Genomic DNA, 19,296 nt, shown 5'->3' with positions numbered 1-19,296 from the left:
TTAAAGTTAGCTGAGTTTCTCAATTTTGGGCACCAGGCAGCAAGGGGAGGCTGGAGTAAGAGGCTTCTAGGAGCAAAGATACAAACTCCTTTGTGGGCAGTTGAAGTGGTAGGCTAAACTTGGAAGCTGCAGCAGTGAAACATGGCAGCGTAGGCATCAGGGTTTTCACAAAGGTGGAGTAGAGGTGTGGTGGGTTGACCCTGGCTGGACGCCAGGTGCCCACCAAAGCCTCTCTGCCACTCCCCCTCCTCAGCTGGACAGGGGAGAGAAAATATAACAAAAAGCTTGTGGGTCGAGATAAGGGCAGGGAGAGATCGCTCACCAATTACCGTCACAGGCAAAACAGACTCGACTTATAGAAAATTACCTCAATTTGTTGCCAATCAAACCAGAGTAGGATAATGAGAAATAAAACCAAATCTTAAAACACCTTCCCCCCACCCCTCTCTTCTTCCTGGGCACAGCTTCACTCCTGAATTCTCTACCTACCCCCCACCCCTGCCCAGCGGCGCAGGGCGATGGGGAGTGGGGTTTACGGTCAGTTCATCACACATTGTCTCTGCTGCTCCTTCCTCCTCAGCGGCAGGACTCCTCACACTCTTCCCCTGCCCCAGCGTGGGGTCCCTCCCACAGGAGACAGTTCTCCATGAACTTCTCCAACGTGGGTCCTTCCCATGGGCTGCAGTTCTTCACAAACTGCTCCAGCATGTGTCCCTTCCATGCCATGCAGTCCTTCAGGCACACACTGCTCCAGCGTGGGTCCCCCACAGGGTCACAAGTCCTGCCAGAAAACCTGCTCCAGCGTGGGCTCCTCTCTCCACAGATCCGCAGGTCCTGCCAGGAGCCTGCTCCAGCGCGGGCTTCCCACGGGGTCACAGCCTCCTTTGGGAACCCACCTGCTCCGGCGTGGGGTCCTCCATGGGCTGCAGGTGGATATCTGCTCCACCGTGGAGCTCCCTGGGCTGCAGGGGGACAGCCTGCCTCACCGTGGTCTTCCCCACGGGCTGCAGGGGAATCTCTGCTCCGGCGCCTGGAGCATCCCCTTCCTCCTCCTTCTTTGCTGACCTTGGGGTCTGCAGGGCTGTTTCTCTTACATGTTCTCACCACTATCGCTGATGGGCTCGGCCTTGGCCAGCGGTGGGTCGGTCTCAGAGCCGGCTGGTATTGGCTCTGTCAGACACAGGGGAAGCTTCCAGCAGCTTCTTACAGAAGCCACCCCTGTAGCCCCCCTCCACTTACCAAAACCTTGCTGCACAAACCCAATACAAGAGGAAAACCTCTTCATGTTCCAGTCAGCAAGGAGAAAACCTGTTATTTCCTCCTGATGCTGCCAAAGGGGAATCCCTGTTTTTTCTCTTTCTTGACGGAAATGAGCTAGGGCTGACTGTTTGAACCTTGCCAAGGAGGGAATTGACCTTCCTGCTTGTTTGCCAAGAAAATAATTTGTTTTCTTTGTTTCATAGCTTGTCCTTTTCATTGTAAAGCATTAGTAACCCCTTAATGGAAGGTTTATGGCACTGTGATTCCCATGCAAATAAGTATAAATTTGTGGCTATGTTTCCACCATTTAGTACAGAGTGTTAGAGGTATTCAGGCTATCTCCATATGAGCTAAATTTGGAAGTTATTATTTGCTATCTAGGGATCCGAAATTACAGAAATATCAATCCTTCCTGTTCCTGAAGTGGAGGTTCACTAGATTAACCCAAGTGTAATAAAAAAAGTATTGCCAATTTACAAGGACTGATTTCTCATCAGTTTTATACTTCTTGTTTATTTTATCAGTGCTCTGCTTACTTATGTTAATTTGTCAAATGAGATTTGATCTTTTAGTTTTCTGAACTTGGTGTATTAAGAGTTTTTCATTGCATCCTTTGGTATTCCTTGGTACACCCCCCCACCTGTAAAATTATTTACAGTAATGTAAATACAGTTTCATGAGGCTGTGTAACAGAACACTGTAATTAAAGTAGACTTATGAAATTCGCTTTTTTTCCATGATCATGCCAGTATCTTATTAATGGGTACAAGTTACATGTTTTGACTTCCCTGTATTTTGGGGGAACCACCCACAGCTTTCACATGTACTGAAGATGCCACTAATAATCTTTTCAGTTTTTGAAACTTCAGGCATTCATCTTCAGTAGTCAACCCACTCTCTTTTTAATAACTTTTCCCTTGTGCAATTTCATATTCCCTTTAGGCCTTCTGGCTATCATTAACTCATTAGGCTGTTTTGGGTTTTTTATCTCAGTCGTATAGTAGCCTTACATGATTGTGGTATACCCTTTTTCAGTATGTTTCTCTATACCACTTAAAGATTTGTAAACTTTGAGCTTTTGAGCAGTTTGTAAAGCTGTCTGGCTTTACAAAGTAAGTAAATTCCTGCATGTGTAAAGGACTGTTGCCGTGATGCACTTGAATTATAGCATCTTTACTTGCTGCCGGATTTTGTTACTTCTTTTCATTATGTCTTATGAGATGGGGAAAGTATTTGCTTTCTTGAAATTCAGTATCACTTTACTGCTGTATTCTTTGAACCAAATTCTACCAAATCCAAGAAACTGACATTTGCTAGTTTCACATTTTCCTTCTGTTTTGTCGTACTTTCTCCCATAAATAAAAGATGCAGAATGGTTTGTACTTCAGTTAATCTTTAGGTCATTATTGTGCATCCTGAATCCTTTTACCACATCACCCATAATGCTCAGTCCTCTAAATTGTTGCAGCAGATGCCTTATCTGCTTTATGGGTTTTGCCATCAATTGATATATTTTTCCGTGGTTGTCATTAAACAACTTTTACTGTGTTTTTCTCTTTGTGCAATTGCCTCATTCTCAAGAGGTTTAAACGGGGACAGCCTTTGTGCTTCTATGGTGACATACTTGTAGTCTTATTTTGCTTATCTCTTCTTTCCATTAACTATTTCATATATTTTCTGGGGTAAAAGTGAACAAGCCATTAAATCTTTCTGGACATCTACTATTGCGTGAAATGATTTAGGTGACAATTGGTGTTCCTGCTGTCTTCACCTGGGTGTTACTTTCTTTTCTTCCAGGATGTTCTGACTTTCTGGAATATGTTTGTGAGAAGAGGGGTTTTGTGCTTTGGAGGTTGGTTTTAAATTTTTTTGTTTTGTTTTTTTTTCTTCCACATTTTCCACTTCAGTTTTCAGCTGTTCTTAGATTTCCCTAGTGGAAGGGCCTCTTACAGCCCATAAAAGAGAAGAGATTGCAGATTGTTGCAGCTTGTCTTAATATGCTCTTTGAGGATGATCTATGGCTGAAATATGGCAAGGAAAAGGAAGAGCTTCATGGGTTTCTTGTTAATTTGGAAGTACCTTTATGGATTCTGTGTATGTAGGTATAGTTACGAGATGGTGATAATGTCTGAGATGCTTTTCTGGTATGCTGGCAACTTTTCTTCCTGTGCTTTTTCAGTTGGTTCCTAGCAGGACTTGTGAGCCAACTGGTTGATAAGAGAAGGTTTCTTGTCCTCATTTTTCAGAAAAAGGACATCTGTGATGGATGTGTTACTTAAGATGGGGATCTGATGTGGAAAGGAATTGGCCAGGCATCTGGTCTGTATGGGTATAGTTTGAGCTATACAGGTATGGACAATATGGAGGAGAGGTTTGTGAGCATTTGTTGAGGCAAATTATGGAGGTCCTAGACTGGGAGAAAAACTGTAGACCGAGAGTGGAAGGAGGAGCTAGCAGGTTTTAAAATATTTGTGTAAACTGTAGTATAATTTTTTTTCATATTGAAATATACTTGAACTTGGTTCCCGTCCCCCTTCCTTAAAAGAGTGTTCAGGCAGAGTAGTCTTTCATATTGTTCCACTGTTGGTAAGAATTAGTTATAAAGGAATTGTTATGGCAAGTCATTTCCTTTTTTTGCTTCTAAGGTCTTTGCTTTTTTGCTCGTTTAATTTTCTAATTTTTTTTTTTCACACATATGGACTATCAAAATTCACTGTGTTCCAGATTTTTGGAATGTCAGAATTCTAGTGACAAAGTTAAATATAAAAATCATGCATTATTTCAATATATTGTGTTTACTTTCTGCCATACGTCTTTCGTTTTATAGCTAATTCAAGAGTGCATTTCACTACTTCCATGTTCACCAAATCATAACCACACGAAGAGGTTATTCACCACTTAGGAATGAAAGTCCATCTGTTAGTTATTATCTTTGCTGTGCTGCAGCACTTCAGAATGAGTGCTTGGGAGAGACTTTAAATGCTGTGCCCAGTCTTTGCTCTCTTCTAGGCAAATGCAGAAATGCTACCCTCTTTTGTTGGGGTGGGGGGTGAAATCTTCATTCTTCCCATAAGTTAACAGAAGTTTGGTTGTGGGTTTTTAGGACTAGGCCCAAAATAGATAGCATGATTTATGGTATCTGAATTACGCCAAGTAAATACCTCGATGTTTCCACTCAGTTCTAGGAAGAAAAATCATCTTTGTTTAAAATATGCGCAAGGGTTTTAGTTGATCTCTCTCACAGGAAAATTATGAACGTCATTATACAACTATGCATTTTAGTAATATTTACAATTATTTAGATGGTTAAAACTTGTTTGTTCTCTTTTCGGTGTCTAGAAGACAAAATTAAAGAAATAACATGGTTACAATTTATCTTTAATTACAGATTGCCAATTTTTCTTTATTATTATTAAAATCAAAGTTCCTGTAGATGACATTCAGGAAAACCTGATCAGCAGGGAATTTCCTGCTGTCTGAATTCGTGGAGACAAGTTACGCCACTGCGATGATAGCCACAGGCTCCATTTGAGGGGAGCTTGTTGTGATGCAGTGACCTAATACGGCATTCCTGCCTGTGGGAGACAGATTAGGAGTCTGAATTGTTGAATTCCTGGAAGGTGGTGGAATAACTATAGATAGTGAAACTAGCCTTTGCAGAAACTCATAGATGCTATCAGAAATGCAGAGCCACATTAATTTCAGCGTTTTGTGAAAGGTAACAAAGCCATTCGTAGAGTGAATGTAACAGATTATGTGGGAACTGATGTGGGATTGCTGAATCTTGTTAAATTTTCTCAATTGTCACAATTTTTGTAGGCTTTTAAACTGCCTGCTGGCAGGCAAATTTTATTTAATTTTTGTCCTTTAAAAAGCAGTTATTGTTATTTCATTCCAGCTAAAATCAAAAGCTGTTGTCTGCCGAGATTGTGTCTTTGTGGTCCTTATAAATGGAGTTGTCTTATTAAGAAGAAATCCAGGCCTATTTCTTGTTTCGTGACATGGGCATAAAGCCTTGCTTGGGGCAAGAAAATAATCAGGAAAGTGTATTATTAGATGGTGGGTGTTGGACAAGGAGGCTGAGGGAATGTATGAAAGGGAGAGAGAAAATATGTGGGAAGTAAATACCAGGGAGGAAAGAAGATTGAGAGAGAAGGGTACAAAGAGAAGTCCCACTGAATACAGGGATCGGGAAGCTGTAGCACAGACGATATGTATGAACTGGGCAGTGGGAGAAAAGAGAAAGCAGGGGGAGGGTTTAAAAGAAAGATGTGAAGATGGGGTGTTAAGGCAATGGTTCTGTCAGGGTGGACAGTTCATTTGGAGCCAGGCTTATCTTCAAATCCATCCTGTCATGAAGGGCTGAAGGAGCTTGTTTAGGGCCACAGGCTCAGTTAAGTTGATTCCTGCAACTGGGCCTGGAGCATGGAAGAGTCTGAGTGAAAGGACAGACTTATGCTGGTTGTCATTCATTTTACTGGGTTGTCACTTGAAATGCACAGTGAAGGAAGAGCCTGAAGAAGGTTGCAGCTAGTTATGGGTTCTTACTGAGCAGGCTACGCAGTCCCAGTGATACAGGATGAGTAGCTAAAAATGGTGGTAAAAGAATATCTGGTAATAATATCTGATTGCCAGGTTCTCCCTGCTCCATCTGCTACCTGTGATGAGACCGCTTCCCCGCAAGTACATGGGAGGACCTGCATTCCAGTGTTACCCTACATCCTTAGCTCGTCCTGGTGAACAATCAATACAGGAAGTTAGAAGACTTGTAAAAACACCGTCTCTTTTCATTTTTCTCCAAACAGGTCTAGCCTTTTCATAAGTAAAAATTGAAACTGTGTGTGTATATAGGCTTCTGGAAAAGCCTTGCAGGGCAGCCTTCTACTGCCCATAGGTCTGTGTTGTTCACCCTCTGATGTATGACTTTGTTCTTGGTCTGGGATAAAATTGGGAAGGTTTTTATCCTGACAAGGTCTTTCAGAGAGAACCTGAAAAATCAGTCTTGCTCAGGAGCCATCCTTTATTAGACTTTGGAATTGAGTGACAAGTACTAATTTTCTTTTGAGGTCTTTTAAGCATGCACAGTCAAGGAAGAGGTTGTCAGGTGGATTAGCAGAAAACCTCAACTTGCACTTGTGTATAAAGTGGGGAATGTGGTAGACTGAGGTCTTTGGATAGCGTAGACAGTAACAGCAAAGTTTAAAAAAGAGAAGTATTAAGCTCCTTTGTTATATTCTCCCTGAAGTTTTCAGCCCACATTATGCACTAGAAATTTAGATATTTTCTCTGTCACTGTCAGCCAATAAAATTTACTTTAAAAACAAAAAAGATAAAGCTCTGCCTTGGTGATCTAACACTTCAGTAATTTACTATCATAAAATAGTTTTCAGTACAAATGTTTTATCTTATGCCAAGCTGGATCCTAAAGATGTTTTGTCTAAAACATGAGATAATGGAAACTGTATTGTGGCATGTGAATTACTTTAGCCTCTTGGTGGTAAATGTTTGCTTAACCAGAAAAGAATGTGTTGAGGTCCTTGCCAAAGGAAAGGTATTGCCATACTTTGCATTTAGAGTACTGTAAATAAAGCAGTAAATATGTTTCTGTTCATGTGTGTTAATCCACAAGTTATGAATGCATTCATTCAATAAGAAATGTAATATACTGTTATCCCTTTTAAAGGATTTCAGTAAGAAGAGGTCATAATTACTTTGGGTTGAGAGAAACATGAAACCAAATATTTTCATGATGATTGAAGTTGAATATGAGAGAGAAATAGTTTTTGCTCAAACTTAAGTTTCCCTTAAATCCCAAGAACTCAAATCCTGTTTTACCTTCAGTATTATTCTTGTGTGCTGACTCCTCTGATATACTGTTCTTAATCACACATTACTGTAAATCATAAAGTATATCATTTCCTTCACCCATCCAGTGTTGTTTTTGGCAAAAGAAAACCCAACTGCATAATATGTTAATGATCAGAGGAGGTAAAGCAGCTATGGGAAGTACTCCACTTATTGCCTACAGTTTATTTTGGTTTTGAACTTCATTTGCCTTTAACTGATACAATAGCTTAGTAGTAATTTAATAATGCTGATTACAGAAAGAATTGCATAACTCAGATTGCAGTGTAATAATATCAGAGCATCTGTTGGATGCCACAGTTACAGCAAGTGAAAGAAACAGGGTGTCTCTTTCAGAGGGCTTTGAAATATCCCTTCCTTTCTCCAAAATCCCATGTCCAGGTTTCCAGTTAGAGAGTTGGGAGAGAATATTACAGTTCTAGGAAATAGTTATGGAGAAGATGCTCAGTTTACTTCTTATTACTGTGGCATCATTTGCTATGTACCTGGCTTCACCCTCCAGGGTGAAGAGGAGCCCTTTTCTGGGAAGGGACTGCTCATCCAAGTCATGCGCCCCTTGTAGCACACACATATGAGATTTCTACAGGGAGTTTCTTGCAGATGGTGCTGTAAGCAGAGATTTGCTTAGGCATAAATGGGGATATTGTACTGTCTTTTAGAAATTATTGCCCCAATGTTCTGGGTATCAGAGCCCACCCTTCTACAAAACCAGAGTTCTAAGTGCTTCCAATATACCTTTGCTTTAGTAGTTGTTCAGATATGCTTTTTATTTCATCTTCCCAGTACTTCACTGATAATTCATAAGCAAACATGTTAAATAAGGTACACTACTAACTATGTAAATTAAACCTGTAGTGTTAAAGCCCATAAGTAGAACATTAAGTGTTATTTTTAATTTAGAATCTGGTTTTGGCAAATATATCCATTTTGATAACCCTATGTCCATATTCAGTCTTGGTAAAGATACTCATTAAGAACTCATAAAACATTTATTTGACTTTGATTCTCCTCTTGTTCTTATGCTTAGATGTTAGGATGGTTTAAAAAAAAAATATGAAGTTGATAATAAGACTGGATATGTAATTTGAATCATAAGGTAATTCTTCTGAACATCATATCATCTGAAGATCCTGTGAATTGCCCAAAAGTGTTCCCCCTCTCTGCCTCCAAGTGTACATTATGTCCTTGGTAGTATTAAAATCCAAAATAAATTTCCCTGTTACTTTTAAGGTACAATGAATTGGATGCCAGTAGAAGCCTCCTGGACAATTTGAAAGGCAAAGTAATAATTGAGTATCCAACATTATTTGTGGTCTTGAAAACATTGAAGAATGACATGGTGGTTCTTGGCCAAGGTAAGCATATATTTATTTCCTGTTATGCTATACTTAGATATTTTAGTTAAATAAACAATAATTAAGGATACTCCTATTAATAATGCCAGGAATATGCAGTATGTCTTGTATTTCTCTCTGAATCTAAAAGATTGCTATAAAAAAAGCTGTTGTGAATGCTCTGATGGCTTACATCCATAAGCTGTATTGTATGTGTTTTTCCTAACTTTGTTTATGGGTGCTTGATTCCTTTTTTGTAGAGTTTTAGCCACTAAGGTAGAACAACTTTTCAGACTTCGGCTAAGTTTTGTATATAGCAAAGTTTGACAGAGTTGGTTATTTCTAGAAAGTCAAAGCTGTCTGGGGAAGATGAGTTTTAAGTAAGCCTGCTAATCATACAGAGGAATCATTCTCCTTTATTTCCTAGCCTAACTCCTAACATTGGATAGATAATTCTGAATTACAGAATAGTTATTAGAAATCGTAATGGCAAAGTAGCTTTTCGGGTGGGTTAAAAAGACTGTGTTATCTTTCGAAAAGTACTTAGTTGAGGGAGAACTTTCATCTTGGAGTTAACTTACAGGAGAGTCCAGGTCTAGCAGGAATTTGTACTCTAGTTTTGAAGTTAATTTCCATCTTCCATCTTTCTCCCCAGTATAAAGGCTTCATGTCCCACTTCCACTTTCTGCAGCTGCTGATACAGGGAATCAGTTCCCTTGTCTCGTAGTTCCCCAGCTAGTCTCCTTAGTTATGAAATTCCATACTTTTCAGTGATGGGCCAGTCTGTAATTTTTACAGATTCTGAGGAAAAGCTTTGAAATATGTTTGCAATGGCTGTTGCCCTGTGGCAACTCGATCATGGCTCTATATGTATATAATTTGACTGAATAAATGAGAGACTGAGAATATTGTACCAGTGATATCAAACTTCCATCGATCTTGGCTGTTCTGCCTAGATGACACTAAGTGATCCATTGGAGCAATCTGCTCTCAAAGAAATGGCATGCAAACATTTCTTGTGCTATGCACTGCAAGAGCTCCTGAGAGTGAGGCACCCTGCCAGGGGTGAAGGTAGGAGTTTTGTCTGAGCAACTAGGTCTGCTGATATGCACCCTACGAGTGCACATACATATACTGGAGTACAAGGAAACTAGGTACTTTCAGTTTATCCATTATTTATTGATCTAGGTCCCTTGCTTTTCAGTAGTCAGCCCTACCCCTATGATTTAGATGTCAGGAGGGAATTAAAATTGATTGACTCATAAACTTAATCTGAATAGAGTGGTTGTCATTGTCTCCTGAGCTAGTAGAGAGGTTGTACTTTTAAGAGTATAGATTCAAGTAAGCGTTGATTGAACAACTATGTTTTGAGGTTGTGCTGCCGCAGCAACTAGCTGATTCTGTAAAAGGGCAGAGAGAGATGGTAATAGCTGAGGAAGTGCCGACAGCTCTGTCACAGGGCAGTGCAAGTGTGTATCTTCAAGACGGTAACCTTCCTCTTGCTGCAGGGATCATTCAGTTAGCAGTCATCCCTGAAGCTGGTATTCAGGGAACGCTGGCAGCTATTTCAGGTTTTGGGAACCATTGATTTTCTTAATCTTGTTTTCTTTTTTTAACTGTTTCTATAGATTCCATAAAAATCAAGTGCATAGCTCCCTGTTGAGATGTCTTGGGTATAACATAGCAAAAGATTATAGCTAATGGCAAAAATAGCATGATTTTCACAACATTTATCATAATTTATTTTTGTACATCTTCTTAGTTAACATATTAACACTTAACTTCAGCCTTGAGTTTGGTTTGGACCCTGTGTTCTTGGAGCTTTTTCTGTTAAGAGGGGAAGCCTGCCACAGTAACTCCAGATTCTTTCAGGAAAAGCATGTTCAGAGCATTAATATAAAAATAGGTGGGCTTTTTTGTTGCTGTTACTCCACTCGAAGACAAAATACCACTTTTGTTGAAGTGTGGCACAATCATTGTGCTCTTCTGTGGTGTGTCATCTTTAAAGAATAAAAGAGAAAAAAGAGCAGTTTGCTGTGCCAGTTGCATTCACAGGTAATTGCTAGGAGTGGAAATCTTGGGTTCACCTCTGGACTCTCCAGGGAGAAGTCTGTTGTAATCAGAGGGATACTTTAGCCCACTCCCATCTCCCAAGAAGTGACCTTTCTGCTGCAGCATCTTGTGCGTTTCTTGCAGTCCAGTTTCTTCACCATGTATGGCTTTTTCTATCAGTTGCATGCTCCTCCTAAGCCATCCATCCTGCTCTTGCTTATCCTATCTCTACCAATACTGCCTTTCCTTTCTGCCTTCTGCATGTGCACCCGGAGGGACAGTTGTCTCAGAGCGCCTGTCCGGCTGACCTCCCTTTTGCATTCCAGGCAAACAGCTGCCGCATTGATGAGTGGATGTCTGGCAGGGTGTCTGCCGGAGCATGGGGGCTCCAAACTACCATAGCCCTCCAGGGTCTGTTTACAAAGGACCCAGGCTAGTACAAGAAACAAAGTCTTGTGGGATTTAACTGCTAAAATGATGTTTCTTTACTGAGCAATCTCAGATCTCCCCCCTTCCCCAGGAAGAACAGAGGCAAGTTTTCATAGCCACAGCAATAGGCACATGCTGGGGAAAGATCACCATTCCCCTGCAGTTCAAGTTACTACCCCCAAAGACTGGCGAAGAGCTAGAGCCGCACACCTTCAAAGACAAACTGCTAGAATATAATGAGGACAAAGCCTGTTTCTCCTATCCTTGTTCTCAGAAATGGCTGAAGTATTTTGGTTGAAACTTCCCAAAAAATAAGAAAAATAATGATTGAGGATGGAAACTGGCACTAAAAAAATTAAACCCAGAGTTTAAGTTTTACATTATAAGTAAACTGCAGATAGTTTTATGGTGGGAAGGACTGGGCAACCTTAATTTATAGGCAATGCTATCAACACCACAAAAATATGTTCTTTTTGAGTGAAGACAATCTGTAATTCCTGTTAAATAAGGCTTACTGTAACAGACTAAACTAAAGCTAAAATTTGTCTGTTGAGCTTCGCTGTGAGTCAGAAGATTGCCACATTCTTTTATGTGATGTTTTGATGCTTGACTTGCTTATAGCAAAAAAACTACAGGTGCTCTGATTGCATCATACAAGGTCAGTCATGGCTGAAGATAGTAGGGGATTATAGAAGCTTTCACAGGACTTAGGGGCAAAAACAATCCTTACTTTGTGCATTACTCAGTACATATCTGGCATATAAATGTTAATTGATTATACACTAGATTTAGTGTAGACAAAATGTGACCTCCAATGTTTCTGGGTGAAATGCTTCTATTTTCTTGAACAAATTCCGCTGAAATTGTACAGGTGCACACTGTGTCCTATGTATTATCTATGTTTGCCAGCTGTAGAACTTATCTTGACAAGACAGTAACTATACTTCATCAGCTCCCTGTTCGTAATGTTTCCTCAATGCTCAAAAACTTCTTTAACTTCATAGTCAAATCAAATACTGAAAATAACAATGAGAGCAGAGTGTGAATCATGGGCCTACTTTGCTGTAGTTTATTTTTGTGGTGCTTGAGTGCCACCGACCAGTGGCATTTGGTGACCTCAGCACAAGGTGACTGGGGTCAGTGCTTGTTAAAGAAGGACTCTCGGGGTGTGAGGCTCAAGACCAGTTTGGGAAATGAGTGCTTCACAATACCATCTCAGCAGAGCGCAACAGCTGTGTCTTAAAGCAGAAGTTATTGTGCACCTTTAACCTCATCAGCCTTAGCTCACGGATTCACACAGCTTAACACCATCTTTGGGATGCTGGAACATGTAGAAGGAGCACATAGGTGCATCATCTTAATTTTCCATTTCCGTTTAGAATTTCTGAGTAGTTCCCCATCTTAACTGAAATGCTAATAAAAGTGTAAATGATATGTAATTCATTACAGTTGTGATCTATGTTTGTAGCAACCCAGAAAACAACATTGAAAACAAATAAGCCAAGAGAACAATTTGAAATTCTCAGTGGATGAAGAGTTTTGTGTGGGATAAATACTCTGCTTACCTACTTGACTGAAAGACCAAGATTTAAAAACTGAAAGAAATTCTCAATATTGTCTTGCTTTCTCCTTCAACAACAAGGTCCTACCTAGGGCTTTATCCCATGTTACGAGACTGGTTATGTCTGATCAAATAGCTGTCCTCAAGGAAAGTGTGATTAAAAGGAAAAGAAGGTACGAAACTGCTTCTGTTTGATGAGCAAACAACATTGCTGAAACTAATTGCTTGCTTGTTTTTTGTTTGTGTCCTACACCCTCAGATGCCAGTGAACGTACAGAGAACTCGGACAGTGAAAGTTCATCCCTGTCATCTATGGAAGAAGGGGAAATTCGGGACAGTTCATGATGGTTCTTTGAGAGAGGAGGGTGGAATGAGCATTTTATATTTTTTTCTTTAATTAAATTTAATCTTTTTTTATACAACTGTGTATTCAGAGGGTTGGTTTGGCTTCCTTCACTAAAGGCAACACTTCCAAACTGCCAGCCTATTTTTGGATTTAGAAACGCATATTTAGAGATGTAAATAAAGAGATGGGGAATTGCTGGTTCCAGAAAAAAAATGATATTCTTATTTAATTGCAGCCTTTTGTCCATGTATCTTTAATAAATCAGGGTGACTCAAATTTAAAGTTTCCAAGTTAGTTTCAACAGTATTTTTTTTTCCTTTTACCCTAACAGCTGAGTGTCTGATTTCTGAGTTTAAATATCTGATCACATATTTGTATTTATATGTGGATTTGAGTCTTAATGCTTAAACTCACTGGAAAAAAACCACTGATGTTTCATTAGATTAATTTTCTTTTAGGGTATTTCTTTATCATGCTGTGCTGCTGCAGGTGATCTTACCTTCTGACTTTAATATTCTGTGGTGACAATTTGGTGCCTGGTGCAATACTTTTTTTTTTCTTACTTGGTTGCATCTTGTTATGTTATGCATCTCATATTACTAGTTTACCTACTGAAGCCAGGTATTGTAAATATTTACTGAAGTATCAACTAAATTTACCTACTTAAAAACAAATAAACCTTAAAAAACAAGTCCTGTACTGTATCATCTGCTGACAACAGAAATCTGTTGCTAACTTCTGAGAAGATTTCTAGATCCCAGACCACTTATCACTATGTCGAAGTCCCCCGTGTCTGTGAGGTCTGTTGGAGGATGAGAACAGCGTGTGCTGTGAGCAGTGTGAGACAGGTGGGCCGCTCTGCACACTTGCACCAGGGAGTTCTCAGGAATCAGCATAGGCATTTGGGGTTAGTTTGCAAGGGTCTAGCTAAGTCGGCACCTGTAAAGTCTTAAGGACATAATCACTTTGTAAACAGCTCTGTGAGGTTGTTGCTGCCATCATTGTTACCCCAGTCTGTCTCCTGCTTGAGACTAGCACCTTTTGTGACAAAAGTTGGTGGCACAGGATGCACACTAAACTGCCATGGAGGTGTTTTTTCAGTCATTACAGGTAGAAAGACAACGGAAAGCAGTGAAGGAACTTGTTGACGTAACAGGAGGTCGTGGCACCAACATGGGAGAGGGCTTGGGCTTCCAGACTCTCAGTCTAGGCTTCAGGGCACCAGGCTGTTGGTTCCTTACCAGTCATGCTGCGTGGAGAGGATTTTTTGGATGTTCAAAGTTTTAGAAATTTTTTTTTTCACACTTTTGCAAACAAATTGTCTTTAAAAATGACATCTAGCTACTGTTTGAAAAGAGCATCAGACTTTTGTAGTCACATACTATTTTTTCTCACAGTGGTATCACGTGTCCTTTCCCTCATGTGTTTTGCAACCCCTGGTAAAACAGGAAAGTTTTTCTTCTTGCCTGGCAGTAGCCACCTGTGCTGTATTTTCTTTTTTAGTCATTGTTGGTCCTCTGCCCACCTCTTGTTTCAATGTTTGTTTTTTTAACCCTTTTTAAAGGACCAGGATTCCTAGCTGTAGGTGCTGCTTTCATATTTTTTCAGTTCAGTGAAAGTGAATAAGCTTTTCCTAATCAGTGATTACGGCACGCTGACTTAGTAGCCACAAATTACTTTAAACCAGTCTTGAACTCGTTCATAATAACATCGATAAAAGAGCAGAACAGCAAAACTGCCACAGTTCATTTGCCAGAAAATGTTTCATCTGGAGTAAAAGCGTGGCATTTCTGTTAAGATTCATAGCACACAGTGGAAATGAGAGTGCTGCAAATATGTGTTGATCTGCATGTGTGTGTGATTAGTCTTTGGCTGAGGAACACAGATTAGTGATTTGCATTACTTTCCTACACTCTTGGAGGTTTTCATTAATTGTATGAAAGGGTTTGTCTGCTTTTTTTTTTTACTTACATAAATCTAGTTTAAGCTTCCTTGTGAGTCAAATGCAACTTGTTTTTTAAATCAAGATGCTGTTAAATCTATCCTTCAGATTTAAATCTTTTCCTACCTTAAAGAAGGTTTTAAAAAACATTAAGGAGCATTTCTGTGGTGGTTACTAGAACTGAAATTTCCCAAAGCTGGGAGTCATCTTCCAGAGTTAATCAAATTGAAAGTAAATTTGATAGTAGTAGCATTTGCCATTCATTCCCAGGTTACTATTTACCTCTTTTTATTTAGTTTTGATAACGGTTACACTGGTTTGAGCAGTGGTGATTCATCAAATGCAAGCCAAGATGGAATTCAGGTATTTTTATGCAGTTTTGCTAAACTTTTTCAATTTTTGTTTATAAAAATGAGTCAAAATAATGGTCTCTGGCTAAAAGCACAGCCTTACTGCTGCCAGGTGACATGTACTCTAGTCTAAAAAAGTACATAAATTTCTAAGTTCACGGTAGTGCTGATAGCAAGTCCCACTGAATGTGTTGTGTATAAGCACAGCTGCAACAGTGGGAATTCTTCATAATAATAAGGTTACTGATTTAATCAAAGTTTATGCACTCTTTGGCTAGGCAGATGGTTTTTAACGCTTTCATAGGCAGTTAGGGGAAGTTTTCAATTCCTTTCTGAGTGACTTAACCCAGAACGAGCATCTTGTAATAAACTGGAGAAAGAAAATGCATCTTTAAAAGCTGTGTTTTTAAATTTCTGGTCAAGCACTTGGTATTTAAGACATGGAGCTGAGGCTGCCTGGAAGACTTCAGTTCTGTCTACTTTGAAAACATACTATTGTAATCATACTATACGAGGATCCCTACAGGACTGCCTTGATTCAGCACAGATGACGTCTGTGAATGAAAACTGTGTGATGTTGTTTTAATCTCCATCATTCAACACCAGCTTGCGCAGAGTGCTTGATTTCATGCCTACTATGCTTACTCTCTTATTTTCCTCTATAAACTACTTGTCACAGAAGGAACAAGCTCTTTGTGTGTAGCATTGTTATGGCATTTCTTTTAATGTTTAGACTTTTCAGGTTTCAAACCCTGAACCCTCACGGTATGCTTGAGCTGAAGGACCATCAGCTTATAAAGCAAGGAATAAAGGCTCTTGTCCTGAATGAACATGCTTAAAAAAATTAAAAGCTTAATGAAGTCATCCCTTTCACAAGCTATAAAGGACAAAAATAGAGCATAGCTAAGCGCATAGCAATAGCTGAGAGGTAGGATTGAGTCAGCCGTATGAGAGAACTTGGTTCTTTTCCTTTTTTGTATAACTTCTTGGGGGTATGAGGCATAAGTTGCTGAGTTGTCATCGGTAAACAACGTTATACCCCCTGTCAGCATAACAGCTAAGTTTTGAATGAACACGTCTGAAGTCTAGGTTTTACTGTATTTATCTCCACATTAGGAATTGTTGGTCCATAGAGAAGAGGGTCATGCTGCAAAGTGTGTGTTTGGCAGTAGGGCTTAGAAGCATGCCGGACCAATATTTGTGACTCCAGTCGAACAGTGCAGTTTTACTTTGCATTAGGAGTAAAACTGTTTACCGTGTAGAACATGCACTCTAGTCTATTGAAGTACATAAATTTCTCAGTTCACCTTAGTGCTGATAGCAAGTCCCGCCTATGTGTTGTGTTTAAGTGTAGCTGTGATTCAGACCTTGCCCTGCCAGGCAGATACGGCTGTTCTCTATTGACATCTGTAGGAACTGAGAATGTATAACACCTTGCAGGAGCAGGCTTTCAAAGAGTAAGTATACAGCTGTGATGATGTAACTTCAGGCCATATTTGGTCACAAACATTTCATTCTGCTTTCTTAAGTCCCACGCTCTTTTCCTGAAAACATTTATTCTTCCTCCCTCCAAAGGAAAAAATATCTTGGATTTGTGTTTATGTTGTTGCTATGACATTCAGTTAAACTGTATGCAGATGCAGGTTCTGTTAATAAGAGAAAAAAAAGAACAACTGTGTACTTCAGTGAACAAAGATTACCCTGTGTTTGTATTAAAATGTTGCTATGGCAGTGCATATGGTTTTATTTGGTGGAAATTTGTGGTGAAATGGAAGGAAGTCACGTGTATGCAAGACAAACAAGAAATGGCAGCAAAACCAACTCGAAATAAATACTGAAACTGAAAGAGAAGTTGCAGGTGACATGTACAACCAGGAAAAAAACCAAGGATAGTTATTTTGCTGCCTGCCTGTCTGTGATTTGATAACAGAAGTGTGTTCACACTGTGTCCTGCTGGGTCTCGGCGACCCATCGGACAGTGACTTAGCTCTAATGATGCTTTTATTGCAAGAGCTTATTTCCCTCATTGGCTCTGTGCGTTGTTACATCTTTTTGTTTTGGAAGCAAAGTTCCCCTGGCTTGGCCTGATTTCACCACTGCTAACTTCTCCTGCCGAAAAGCATTTCCAGGCTATCTTACTGTAGTAGGCTTTTTGGCAGGAAAAAATCAATAGAGTGATAAAATATGGAAAGCAACTAGAGCCCTGCCTACCTTTGGGGCAAGGGGAAGTCTTTCTGGACTTCCTGGCTCCTACTAGTGATAGCAACAGTGGATTTTTTGTTGTTGTTGTCGTTTTTTAAACTGGCACAGTAGTCCTCATATTTATCTAATCCTTTTTCATTAGGCTTCTTTTTGCATCAGTTGCATCAGTACAGCTGTTTGTGGGGTTGCATGACAATTCGGAATGGGTTAAAAATAATCTGCCAAAGAAGCAGAGATAGAAATGAGAGGGGGGAGAGAGTCTTGATTTAGAGAATAAATTACCACGCTGGGAGCTGGCTGGTTCCTGCATGACTCCAGCTGGCAGAGAAAGCAAAAGTGTTTTTAAAAAATCACATTGCCACTTTCTTCCTGTCATCCCAGTTCTGCCTCAAGAAGGAGGAAGAAGTGACTGTGAAAGCTGCTGCTGCCTTTCCACTCCTTGCTTCCAGGCTTTCTACTGAATCGTATTGTAGCCCCAGAACTTGTCCATTTTGTCAAGAGTGCCAAGAGGGAGTAGGGAGATGCCCAAGTGAGGTAAAAATTAAGTTGGTGGATGAGGTATAGATATTCAGGAAAAAGAGCAGATGAGGTGGTGTTAACAGCTTGCCTGAGAAGTCCCCTTCACTATATAAACTCGGTGGTATCTCTTTGTTGACCTTTTTTCCCCAACCTCTACTTGCTGCTGTGCTTGGTCATCCATATTGGTTTTAATGGGATTGTTCCACTACAGCACAAGTATCTGCTTCTGTATAGCAAAATATATTTTCCTGTTTTAAGTTCTCATTAATAGACTTGCTGGTTTTACAGCCGTGACGTCTTGATGTCTGATTTTGTCAAATTCATGAACTAATTAGGGTCTAACCTTGTTGGTTTGAGATGCTGAAGGAAATCAGTAGCTTCAGAGAAACTGGTGTCTTTGACTCAGCTGATATACTGGGCTTCTTTTGATCTGGTGTTTAACCCGTGTTCTCAAAATATTGCTGGACTACACTGCTGACTGTTTAACTGATATTTTATAATGAAGTCCCTTCATTCTTATTGAACCTGCATTCATCATGAGGTTAAGCTGTTAATGTATGTGTCCTAGCTAGATTCCCATCTGGGCAAATCTATGCACCCTACCTTTAGATTTCTTCTGTTTAGTAAACGAAAACCTTACAAAATCTTGTGTAATCTTTTCCTCCTGGACAGTTGCTGCATTCCAGCCCGTAAGTGGTTGTAATTCAAGGCGGATGAAGTTGCCTACGTGAATGGTGCCTTGGGGTCTCTCAGGATCTTCTCCAATAAAAATTGCGTATGTAGGAGTCACAGCTCTGTAGTTTTTCTGGGGGGAAAAAAAAAATCATAGCATGCTGGATACCATCTATTCAGTTTCTTGGTGTTTGGTCTTTACAGGATAATACAGACATGCTTACTGTATCATTTTGTTGGTTGAAGTCTTCTACAGGATTTGTATTTTCTAGACGCCAAGTCTCACTGCAGTTCAATGCAGTTCAGTTGTTCATGAATTGAAATGTATTTACAGGTATCTCCAAAGCTGCTTGTATGTTACTGCTTCCACTGTGGCACCTCCACGTTTCTATGTGCTATTTTATATGTGGCTATGTAACGTGGAGAAAAAAATTGTGATGATGGAAACAGGGACACGTCTACATGAAAAAATAGGCTTGAGGCAGAGCAGCCGGTAAAACTACGCAGCCTTCCCTTGCTGTGTGCTAAGCACTCTGGCCACTGCACGGAAATAGTTCCATTGATTAAAGAGGAGTAAATGAAAACGCGCATGTGCGTCCAAGTGCTTTTCTGCAGGATCAGCTCAGATGGGCGAGCATCTGGCAAGAGCAAGCCGCTGGTGTGGCACATTTAACTGCTTCTGTGTAGGTAGGTAGGTAGGTAGGTAGGTTTGACTTCCAGCCCCAAAAGTCTGCTCACTGCAAACTTTCTTGTCTCAGTCTTCA

General features: G+C 40.0%; 1 protein-coding gene across 1 annotated transcript in view; it reads left to right on the top strand.

Annotated features, from left to right (window-relative positions):
* ZNHIT6 (zinc finger, HIT-type containing 6) overlaps positions 1 to 15,105 on the top strand; it is a 37,833-nt gene extending 22,728 nt beyond the window's left edge. Inside the window, exons 8-9 of the mRNA XM_010582580.1 lie at positions 8,356 to 8,480; positions 12,761 to 15,105. Coding sequence (XP_010580882.1) covers positions 8,356 to 8,480; positions 12,761 to 12,846 — 211 coding nt within the window. The 3' untranslated portion in view covers positions 12,847 to 15,105. The remainder of the gene's footprint in view (positions 1 to 8,355; positions 8,481 to 12,760) is intronic.
* Positions 15,106 to 19,296: the final 4,191 nt, after the last annotated feature.

Source organism: Haliaeetus leucocephalus, unplaced genomic scaffold (assembly GCF_000737465.1).
Source record: "Haliaeetus leucocephalus isolate CR32 unplaced genomic scaffold, Haliaeetus_leucocephalus-4.0 Scaffold848, whole genome shotgun sequence".
Lineage (NCBI taxonomy): Eukaryota > Metazoa > Chordata > Aves > Accipitriformes > Accipitridae > Haliaeetus > Haliaeetus leucocephalus.
This window is presented reverse-complemented; position numbering and strand designations above follow the sequence as displayed.